Raw genomic sequence first — 12,197 nt, 5'->3', positions numbered from 1 at the left:
TTTATATCTCATTCTCCCATAAAAGCTCTTTAACCAATAAGTCAAAGTTGTGAATGTTATTGAGTGTAAATGGAGGCACACTATATTTCTCATTCTTTATGAAATTTATAAAGAGAAACTCTAATTATAACGTGGAGGTTACAAAAGGCAGACAGATCAGCTTTTTAGTGATCACCTGTAACAACACTAAAAACACATGCACCTTACTTAAATCTGATAGACTGAGAATCAACCACCACAGATAAAACAGAACTGTTTTTTGTGGAGAATGTAAAGAATTTGCAGCAGAGCTATTCCATACGGCCTCAATCAGATGATATTAACCTGAATTCACTTCAAAATATTAATAAAATCCCTAGAGGAAACAGTCCAGTAGATAAAGACATCTCTGTGTTTTGTGGGTTGGGTTTACCATGTACTGCATATAGCTACTTTATGAAGGAAGTCTTCTCTTGCTTAACAAGGAGTCTTACTTCCAGTGCTGTAAAGAGCAGTGATTTATTAAAGAAAAGTTTTTAAAAAGACTTGTCTCAATCATTTTACCCTCCCCCTTCCCCTTTCTGTTTCTGTATGATCACAGGAAGTGTTGAGTGTTTGACACTCAGTTGATTTTTTCAGTCAGTCAGACGTTACTGAGAGAGTATGGAGCTCAGATCACACTCAGTGATTCTCTGTGAGTAAACCGCTTCATATTCAGTAAAAGTGAATTTTCCAAAATGTGCATATGATGTTACTATAATATTAGGGATGATCAGTAATTAGTATTAATGTAAAATATTATGTATGCAATATATATATATTGTGCCAAACATTTGGCATACAGTTGTCTCCATTGATCATAACTGAAATATCAGTTCTTTCAGTACATATGGTCAATAAAACATCAATAACTTCCTCACATAAAATAATAATCAATAATTGTATTTTCTATTAGCAGTGAAACTGACATTAAATTGAAAATTGAAATAACACTGCAGTAATGACAGACCATTCGTGTTTGAGTTAATTCAATACAAATGCAAATAAATAATTTCACTCATATTTTCTGGTTTTCACTGAGAACCACAAAGAATTAACTTTTTCTTACACAAGAATTAGTACTGTATCATAATTGGAATGTTACCTTTAAGGATATGATGACTTTATCAGTAACACATTTTTGTTACTTTTGTTGTTTGTTTTCTGGCCACAGTACAAACTGATTGACAAGCCTCAGCCCAGTTAAAGATTCTGGGGTTGATACTAACTGAGGCTGGCTCACCTTTTAAACTAGTACTCTATAATTGTTCACACTGAAAATACTATTTTTTTTTCATACAACCCCAAATCTGAAATATTAGGGAGAGTTCAAAAAATGAAAAAAAAAAATCAACCACAAGAACATAATATTTCTTACTTTTACTTTCTTTTTAGGAAATATAAATTGATTCCATATTTAAGTGATTCCATCGCCTGTTTGTGTGATCATTGTGTCATAGTTTAAATGTAGGTGGGGATCTCATTGCTGTAACTTTATAATGATCTTCTTTATCTTGCTGTTTGTAAAAACTGCTAGTACAGAGCTGTGAAGGTTTTTAAATGACATGGTTCGTTCACCTTCAGTTATTCTACTGTAGTAACAGTTATTATTTTATATTGCTGCATCACATCATCTGTTCTTCTCCCTGCTTTAGTGCTGACTGTTCTTCTCCACTGTGGACAAGCGCAAGGTGAATAATTACATCTACATTCACAATTTCATAAGAAATGGTATACAGTATGTATGGTATACAGATCAGAGGTTCTCTGACTCGTCCTGAGTGATTAGCCCATGTTGATACAAGTGTAATTATATATAAGTAAACACAATAAATATAATGCATATTCAGGAGCATTAACATCCCTGGACTGGACAGTAATTTCCCTCTGGGATCAATAAATTATTTTTGATTCTGATTCTGAAATTCTTATTTGAATTCTATTTAAAAATCTGTGGGACTACCTAAAATAACATGTAAAACACCAAGAAAGGCAGCCACAAAATTCGGATGAATTACGGAATTTTTTAATGCAAGAGTAGCATTGAACGTTGATGTTGCCTACATCCAGAAATTGTCTGGTCCACGCCAAATCAAATTGCAGGTGTTTTTCATGCTTGTGGAGGTGTTACATATTAGGTACGTTTCAGTCACAGGTGACTAATTATTTTCCAAGTGGCCTTAAATACAGTGTGTTTTAAGGTAAAAAGGACCTAGTTTGTAGCTCACCCACATTCACATTGAGGTAAAAAGGACCTGGTTTGTAGCTCACCCACATTCAGCAGGCTGATGATTGTGCCATAAGTGGAAACCCATGGACAGTTGGGGTGTTTTGGGATGGAACGGAAATTTGATTGGCCACTAAAGGTGCTTTGTCTTAACAGCTGCATTTAGACATTTTTGGAACAAACAGTCAGAAGAGACCTGCTTGTTACTGAACCAGAGAACACTGAAATTATAAAACAAAATGATCTAAACCTTGGCTTTATGCACAGAACTAACTATAATATATTCCAAATATCTTTTCATGGGTGGCACAGGGGCACAAATCAGAGTCAACGGTTCAGCCTCCACCTCATGTCACTGTCTGTGTGGGTTTCCTCCAGGCTTCAGATGTTCCTGCCATACACCCAGTGATTTCTTATGGTCTTTGAACCTGAAAAAATCAAGCAGTTACAGATAATGCTTGAATAAATGGATGAATTAATTAATGTTTTTTTTTTTTATTCAGTCCGTATAATATTTACATTGTATTTTTAAAGCATGTCACAGATATTCTTGACCTACTATTAGTAGTTCACTTGTAAAGTAAAAACTGCTCTTATCTGTTCATCATTTCTTATCAACAGTGAACGTTAACGTAAATGTGGATGTCAAAGTTAATGTTAAAGGTAGGTTAATTTTACAACTTACTTGATTTTAAGAATTTTTTCCACATTATGCCATGCCTTCAAATACAATTCTGTGAGAAGGACAAGTTGAACAGAGTGTCTCAAAAGTAAGGAAACACTCACATTAAAAGTATGGTTTGGCGGATGGTGATCCAGTTTTAGAACAAGCTTTTGGCAGTGGGGCAGGGCTGGGACTGTAAGCCATGTCACTAATGTGATGGCAAAATTCAGTTCTGCTATCTTGTATTTAACTTCAGTTTTACAAGTGGGAACATAGGAATTTGATACATCTAACTAGTAGAACTTCACCATAAGTGAATCACAACAGTGGTAGGTTCATCTCATCATAATCTTATTCCTTCTCATGTTAAAAGAGAAATTTTAAATTGACACTAAGACCTACAGAACATGACTGAAATTCTGAAGTTCACCATATTCAAGTGTTAAGAATGTGCTTTTCTCCATTTCCTGATGAATGTTCTCTAAAATCTGTCTGAATGGTTTAGTTTAAACTGTTGTTTATGCTAAGTTTATTTACATATGCAATAGGTTAATTTAAATTAACCCAGGATCACGAATGGCAGCATCAGTTTAAAGACAGATTTCACAAAGAATTTAATAGAGTTTTTCATCCTGTCACAGTGAAACCAAAGGCTAAAGTGAGGGTGCAGCCGGCTGGGCATGTTTCCATCGGAGACAGAGTCACTTTCACATGTGATGTAAAAAGTGGAGATGTGTGGAATTACGAGTGGTTTAAGGATAATAAACCTCTCAGTGATGCTCAGAGGACAAAGGAATATGAAATCTCTGCTGTTGATGAGTCTCATATGGGTGATTATAGCTGTAGAGGAACACAGTTAACAAAGCAACGCTACTCAGGGACCAGTGATGCTGTTACACTGTCTGTAGGTGAGTGTCTCATATTTCTTATTGTATTTCTCATATTTCTCACTGTATTGCTGCAGACACATCATGCTTTACATAAACCTATGGCCATATTTTATCTTTTAAACACATGTTATTTAAAAACTTTTTCAGGTGGGGTTAGGTTTACATGAGGAAGATTGGTAATGTTATTATTAGGGCCTGAGCACCGAAGGGGTGTGTGTGTGTGTGGATACATGATTCTATAGAACCCAATAATATATTTTTAGATGTTTTTGCCACGAACTTTCTCCAATCTTGACAAATTTTGGTAGGACTGTTGCTCTCAACATGATGCACATATTATCATTGGCTGGTATTACCTCCACCCAAAGTTGGTCATTTTGGAAATAGTTCATTTTTCACAACTCATGCAAACTAATCCTAGTGTCTTGATCATATTTCTTCAAAATTGGGTTAGGATACACTCTAGACACACCAGACACCCTGCTGAGAAAACTCATTTCAGCCGCTTGTACCTGCAATCTCGTTCTTTCGGTCATTACCCAAAGCTCGTGACCATAGGTGAGGGTTGGGACGTAGATTGAATGGTAAATCGAGAGCTTCGCTTTTCTGCTCAGCTCTATCTTCACCACAATTGACCAGTACAGAGCCTGCATTACTGCTAACGCTGCACCGATCCGCATGTCAATCTCCATCTTTCCCTCACTCAAGACCCCGAGGTATTTAAACTCCTCCACTTGAGGCAGGATCTCACTTCCAACCTGGAGAGAGCACTCCACCCATTTCCGACTGAGTACCATGGACTTGGAGGTGCTGATCCTCATCCCTACCGCTTCACACTCGGCTGCAAACTGGTAAAGCAAGAGCTGGAGGTCCCGGCTCGATGAAGCCAACAAGACCACATCATCTGCAAAAAGCAGACATGGAATCCTGAGACCACCAAACCGGACACCTTCTGCCAGAACCATGAACAGAACCAGTGACAACAGGCAGCCCAACTTCGACTGGAAACCAGTCGGACTTAACGCCAGCCATACGAACCAGCTTCCTGCTCTGTTTATACAGGGACAGGATGGCTCGTAGAAAAGAGCCCAGTACCCCATACTCCCCGAGCACCCCCCACAGAATACCCCGAGGGACACAGTTGAATGCCTTCTCCAGATCCACAAAACACATGTAGACTGATTGAGCAAACTCCCACGCACCCTCCAGGATCCTAGTGAGGGTAAAGAGCTGGTCCTGTGTTCCATGACCGGGGTGGAATCTGCATTGTTCCTTTTGGATCCGAGGTTCAACTATCAGTCGGACTCTCTTCTCCAGTACCCCCGCATAGACCTTACCCTGGAGGCTGAGGAGTGTGATCCCCCTATAGTTGAAACACACCCTCCGATCCCCCTTTTTAAAAAGGGGAACCACCACCCCAGTCTGCCAATCCAGAGGCACTGCCCGTGATGTCCACGCGATGTTGCAAGACGTGTCAGCCAGGACAGCCCCACAACATCCAGAGCCTTGAGGAACCCAGGGCGAGGGTTTTTATTATTAAGGGAGAAAAAAAAATCCAAACCTACAGGGCCCTATGAGAAAAAGTGTTTGCGCCCCCAGTTAAAACACAACTTAACTGTGGTTTATCACACCTGAGTTCAATTTGTCTAGCCACACCCAGGCCCAATTACTATCAAACCTATTCTCAATCAAAAAGTCACTTAAATAGGACCTGCCTGACAAAGCGAAGTAGACCAAAAGATCCTCACTAGACATCATGCCAAGATCCAAAGAAATTTAGGACTAAATGAGAAAGAAAGAAATTGGGATATATCAGTCTGGAAAAGGTTATAAAGCTATTTCTAAAGTTTTGGGACTCCATTGTCCACAAATGGTGAAAAGGTGGAAGAGTGGTGAACTTTCCCAGGAGTGGCCAGCTGACTAAAAATTACCCCAAGAGCTCAGTGACGACTCATCCAAGAGGTCACCAAAGACCCCACAACAACATCCAAAGAACTGCAGGCCCCACTTGCCTCAGTTAAGGTCAGCATTCATGACTCCACCTTAAGAAAGAGACTGGGCAAAAATGGCCTGAATGGTAGAGTGCCAAGGCGAAAACCACTGCTGAGCAAAAAAAACATTAAAGTTCATCTCAATTTTGCCAGAAAACATCTTGATGATCCCCTAGACTTTTGTGAAAATACTCTGTGGACTGACGAGACAAAAGCTGAACCTTTTGGAAGGTGTGTGTCCCATTACATCTGGCATAAAAGTAACACCATATTTCTGAAAAAGACCATCATACCTACACTAAAGTATGGTAGTGGTAGTAGTGTGATGGTCTGGGGCTGTATTATTGCTTCAGGACCTGAAAGACTTGCTGTGACAAATGGAACCATGAATTCCACTGTCTACCAAAACATCCTGAAGGACGATGTCCAGCCATCTGTTCATGACCTCAAGCGGAAACGAACTTGGGTTCTGCAGCAGGTCAATGATCCAAAACACACCAGCAAGTCCACCTCTGAATGACTGAAGAAAAACAAAGTGAAGACTTTTGCGTGGTCTAGTCAAAGTCCTGACCCGAATCCTATTAAGATGCTGTGTCATGTCTGTAAAAATGCGGTTTATACTTGCAAACACTCTAATGTGGCTGAATTACAACAATTCTGCGAAGATGAGTAGGTAACAATTCCTCCACAGCACTATGAAAGACTCATTGCAAGTGTAGTAAAATAATTATGCCCCATGTTGCGGCAGAATAAATAATATGTAGCGGAGTCAATGATAATTAATTATTATTTGATTAATAATTAATTATTTCATTCATTTGGTTAAGTTCCATGTTTGGGAGCCATTAAGTAATATGTAGTGTCTTTACCTGTCCAATTTTAGCCTGGACAAGTAGGTCACCATGTTGGATGACTTTACATATAATATAGCAGAATTAGCTATAATTAATAATTATTAATGAATTATGATCATTGACCTGCTGTAGGTTCTTGGCTCCGAAAATCTGTACTAAAAGTAATAATTCTGTACCAGATAGATGCACACACACAAACAAATAACCAAGGATTGGTTTTATCAAACAACTGATTTATTAAATGTAATATCAAATAATGATTATTGATTATACATTCATATAATGAAATGGATTACAGCGATATATGAGGGAGCAGGGAGATAAATATCTGAGGGAATTTCTCTATGATAATTACCCTAAATTCTAGAAAGGCTATAGTTTCTAAAAGTGGGCTTTCTGGAGCATTGTAGACACAGGCCTTTAGCACTGCAGCAGCGCCCGTTCCTCTTCTCCCTCTTGGCCAGAGACATGGCGACCACTCCGTTGGAGCTGGTGGCGTTCTGAAGGTCTCTGTGGGGATTCTCCATCATTGCCAATCTGCCTCCTGGTGAGAGACATGTCCATGCAGGTCTCTCCTGGTCCTTTGCTCAGAAGATCGTTCTGAGGGAGCATGTGGCCTTCTTCTTTGTCGCTGATCCTGAAGCTCTTGTCACCACTTTGAGGGTCTGAGGTCTCCTTCATGCTCTGGGTGTGGCATTAAGTTTGCTTAAAACTTTTCTTAAACTATAGTTTTTCTACTAGAAATAAAAATAAAACTCATGGTTTGAATTTCTGGGCTCTCTTAGCTGAGCTTCAGGGCTGGAAGCGAATTCTCCTTCATTCCACCCCTCCTCTTTTCTTCTCTCTCTACATTTTCTTTTTATGTTCTGGGTTTGTTCTGTCTGGACACTGCTTGAGGAGCCCAAGACTGTTTAAGAGAGAGCCATAAGAGAGTTTGGAAAGCTTCAGAGAAAGCCTGAAGAGAGCTGAAGAGCTGAACTCCGAACTGAGAGCTTTAGAGAGAGACGGGGCTCTCACTTAACTGGGGATTCTCCCTGAAATCTAATTGAGTATAACTGACTGAACTGACTAAAAAAACTTGATTATTCATCTCTTCTCAGTGAATTTTTTGCACCACTGGGTTTTTAGGAAACCCACCTTGAATGCCTGATTGGACCTCAGGGATTGAGGATTGGAGCATCTCTTGCTCCTGATTGGATGTTTCCTGTACCCAATTTATGACACTTGACAAGACAAAGACTTGAGGAAGATTCCTGTTGAATGAATATCCAATAATTCTGAATCATACTTTTGCAATATAAAAGATTATATGTTAAATCAAATAATATCATTCAGGCAAAAACTTGTTTTACATAATTCTTAACCAAATAACACACAGAGTAGGTGGCTACCTTGGTTCCTACATAAGTTCATATAAAAAGGTGATTATAAACACATGTAAATTAATTCCACCTGTTTTGATTGTCTAAATGGTATTCATTTCATACAGTGGTAAACTTAGGAATTAAGGAATGTGTGATTATTTTAGTTTTAACAGATTTGTGAGAGGACATTTACTCAAAGTGGACTATTAGGTGACTCTGTGTGTCTCTTTGCATTCCATAGAGGAGACCTTGTGCCATAAAAAGGTCCCTGAAGTGTGGCTTATGACTCTTCTCTGGGTGTTATCTCAAATTCCCCTCTGGGCTGGTGTGATGAGAAGAGTGACTGAGAGTGAAGAGAGGTCTTTTGTCATATTAAGATAACTTCCGGCATATTAAGTTCCAAGAAGTCAAATTTCTTTTATTAGAAATTAATGCACATTCATCATACTGCACTACACCTGTTAAACGCTTGATTGCAGTTGTTGAAGCTAAGTGTGACCCAACCAGTTATTAGCTTTAGGGTAATAATAAAAACCTTCATTTTAGAACTGCATTTTGTGTTTACTTGTGTTGTCTTTGACTAATATTTACATTTGTTTGATGACCTGAAACATTTAAGAGTGACAAACATACAAAAAGATAAGAAATCATGAAGGGGCAAACACTTTTTCACATGACTGTAAACATCATTAATTATATTTTCTGAATTACTCGATCTCAAAGGAATTTGTGTTCACCTACCAACCAGTGTGTGTTTTGGGCCATGGGAGGAAAACCATGGGGAGAGCTCCTCACAGACAATGACCCAGAGCGGGAACACTACCTTCTGCCTGACTGTTCCACCCTGTTCAGGACACAGTTGTTCTGAAATTAATTACATTTGATTTGAACCTAACTTGACTAGTTTAGAAGTCACCTGGGTGCTCTGGTTTCCTCCTACGGTCCAAAAGCTCACGTTTGGGCAACTCAAAATTGTCCATAGGTGTGAGTGTGTGTTGCCCTGTGAAAGACTGGTGCCCCCTCCAGGGTGTGTTCCTGCATTACGTCCAGTGATTCTGGGTAGGCTCCAGACCCACCCCCACCCTGAAACCCCCATATTTGTCAAATTCATTAAAGTTTGAACAAAACTTTAGGTTTCTTTGGTCATTTCCCTCGTGAAGTTTGATCAGCTCCTAATTGTGCATGGTTACTAATGACTCAGTCCTACTTATATGTCTGAGGTATGGAGTCCCTATGTAAGGACATGTTTAATGTATCACAAGCAGATAGGGTTACAAAAACCAAACTGAATTTAGGGATTTGGTCATAATGGCACTTGTTTTTTAATGAGAAACCACTGTGTTCATCCTTTCATATCAACAGATAAACCTAAACCAACATTGAGAGTGGAGCCTCAGAGCACTGTCTACACTGGAGACACTGTTACTCTGATCTGTGAACTGCAGACAACATCCATTGGGTGGAACTTTCTCTGGTACAAAGGCATCTCCTCAGAACATCAGACTGCTCTAGATGGAAAAAGCAACAGAGTCCGTTTAACAGTGTCCATCCCAGGAACAGAAGAATACATATGTATAGCATACATGGGACAAAAACACTACTCACGGGACAGTGATCCAGTCAGGATTACAACGAAAGGTGTGTTAGAGGTTCAGTTTCTTTTTTATAAATAGTTAATACTACAATGATTAAAAATAAACTGAAATAATTTCCAAGTGCCTCATGTATGAATATTATGTCTCCTGTTTGTGTGATTTTGGAAAAAGGGAGACCAAAGGCTAAGGTGAGGGTGCAGCCGGCTGAGCTTGTTTCCATCGGAGACAGAGTCACTCTCACGTGTGATGTAGAAAGTGGAGATATGTGGAATTACGAGTGGTTTAAGGATAATAAACCTTTCAGTGATGGTCAGGGGAAGAAGGAATATGAAATCTCTGCTATTGATGAGTCTCATACAGGTGTTTATAGCTGTAGGGGAACACAGTCAACACAGCCACTCTACTCAGAGACCAGTGATGCAGTTACACTGACTGTAGTAGGTGAGTTTCTCATTTTATTTCAACAGTTAAACATTAAAAATTTAGAACTGGAGGTAGAAAATTTGGTGAACTTAAGGTAGTATTATCAACGTAGGAGCTGTAATAGATATTCACACCTAACTGATTGATATTAATTGCACAGTTGTGGTATTTCTGTAATATGGCACCTGGTTGAAACCTGTGGATGAGTGGCAAAAGCTGCCTGAATATGGTTAAAAAAAGATGGCTGCAGGGCATTTTTTGTATAAAAATTATGTATAAATTGAACAAGGAACAAACTATTATATTTACATGATCAAAGATGAAAACTGACATTAAACAGACATAAGATGATCTTCAGAAGTTTTAGAAAGTGAACATGTTTTAGCTTTGGTCTGTTTTGATGAAAAATACAGAAATACAATTTCCGGTTTTGAGGAATAATGAAGCATTAAAGACCTTTGTAAACGGACTCCAAAATTCTCAGAAGTGTGATTACACACTTTGTTGTATTTTCTTGTACAGTGATGATGAAAGTTCAGTTATTTGCTTACATTATTTTGAAAATTGATGTGAAAAATTCTAGATATGCTGATGACCTTAAAATTACAGCTTCTAAATTATTGTAATGCTCCACGGAGCTGTAATAGAGAGAATTGAGCCTCTGTTGCAGCTACTCCGGGTCCGCTTCTGGTTTACTGCACTAAGCAACTTCTGAATCATAGGGTGGAGGACTCCCGCGAGAAAGTGTTTTCATGTGTTGCGGTGCTAGTTAGTGATAGTTTTGTTGACTAAATGGTTATAATCAGTTTTTGAGAGTTACTGAGCATTGAGCCAGGGTTTGCTGCTGCTAGCTTTAGCCGGATTAGCTCACTTTTTTGCGTTAGACATTGATTGGTTGCTATGTAAATTAAATGACTGAAGTTACACTTTGTGTCTGTGGAACCCAAGCTTTGTAGAGCACAGTGTTAAAATCCGGTTTTGAAAGTTGCTAATGAATGAGGCCGAGCTCCAGAGTCATTTGCTAATTCTGTAAACCACTCAAATCACTCGATGAGTGAGTGAGTAAAAGAGACAGAGTGAGACAAACGGATGTCTGTTTGTGAGCGCGAGACAGGAAGAGTGTGTGTGAGAGCTAGTCATGTTTAAGTGAGCGAGCGAGCGAGCAAGGGAGAATAATGTGTGTGAGACTTGAATTCACGACGGAATTACACTCAGCAGCCAGGTAGGGGGTGTTCAGGAGACAAAAAAGCCAATTCTTACATTGCATTCTTTTTAAGTGTGGAGCCTAGTAACGTATCTCTATTCACAGACAGAAGGTGAATGAAATCTTTAGTGAAATCTGTGTTACTCATTTTATTCCATTTTTGAACTGTGACATATGAATGAATGATTTATTCACAGTCTGAAAATGCAGCATGTTTGAATGTTGATATGTTCTTGCAATTTTCAAAGAAGGTACAAAAGTTGTAGTAAGGTGATGTAGTAATAGAATGAGATTCTTCATCACAGGATCTGGGTCTCTCCTGCTCCACTGGTTCTTGACTCACTCTCTCATAAACCTTATTATCCTCTGTCACTTAGATTATTTATATACAGGTGCAAGTATTTAATCCAGGAATGTCCAAACTTATTCATAGATTTCTATGGAATTTTTCATCCTTTCATAGTGAGACCAAAGGCTAAAGTGAGGGTGCAGCCGACTGAGCGTGTTTCCATCGGAGACAGAGTCACTCTCACGTGTGATGTAGAAAGTGGAGATGTGTGGAATTACGAGTGGTTTAAGGATAATAAATCTCTCGGTGATGCTCAGAGGAAGAAGGAATATGAAATCTCTGCTGTTGATGAGTCTCATACAGGTGTTTATAACTGTAGGGGAACACAGTCAATACAGCCACTCTACTCAGAGACCAGTGATGCAGTTACACTGACTGTAGGTGAGTGTCTCATACATAATCCAATGACCATGATTTCTCTTTTAAACACGGTGTCTAAAGCCCTATTCACGTGTGATTAGTTTTACATGAGGAGGTGTGATAATGTTATTATTATCAGAGTTTCCAAAAATCCCAGCAAAGCCTCTAAGTGAATGACTCTGTATTTCTGTGGTGGGAAGGCGGTGTGTAAACCATGTAGCCCCTCCCTCCTCTGTCCTTCATAGAAAGGTCAGTTAT

General features: G+C 39.0%; 1 protein-coding gene across 1 annotated transcript in view; it reads left to right on the top strand.

The window, feature by feature from the left end:
- The first annotated feature begins 609 nt into the window (after nt 1–609).
- The window catches only part of LOC136706678 (immunoglobulin superfamily member 1-like), a 28,947-nt gene continuing 17,359 nt past the window's right edge, over nt 610–12,197 (top strand). Inside the window, exons 1-6 of the mRNA XM_066680272.1 lie at nt 610–673; nt 1,674–1,709; nt 2,867–2,908; nt 3,551–3,817; nt 9,775–10,044; nt 11,694–11,966. Of these exons, the coding sequence (XP_066536369.1) occupies nt 643–673; nt 1,674–1,709; nt 2,867–2,908; nt 3,551–3,817; nt 9,775–10,044; nt 11,694–11,966 (919 nt within the window). The 5' untranslated portion in view covers nt 610–642. The remainder of the gene's footprint in view (nt 674–1,673; nt 1,710–2,866; nt 2,909–3,550; nt 3,818–9,774; nt 10,045–11,693; nt 11,967–12,197) is intronic.

The sequence above is a fragment of the Hoplias malabaricus genome, chromosome 9 (assembly GCF_029633855.1).
Source record: "Hoplias malabaricus isolate fHopMal1 chromosome 9, fHopMal1.hap1, whole genome shotgun sequence".
Lineage (NCBI taxonomy): Eukaryota > Metazoa > Chordata > Actinopteri > Characiformes > Erythrinidae > Hoplias > Hoplias malabaricus.
The sequence above is the reverse complement of the archived record's forward strand: the minus strand, read 5'-3'. Positions and strand labels throughout refer to the sequence as shown.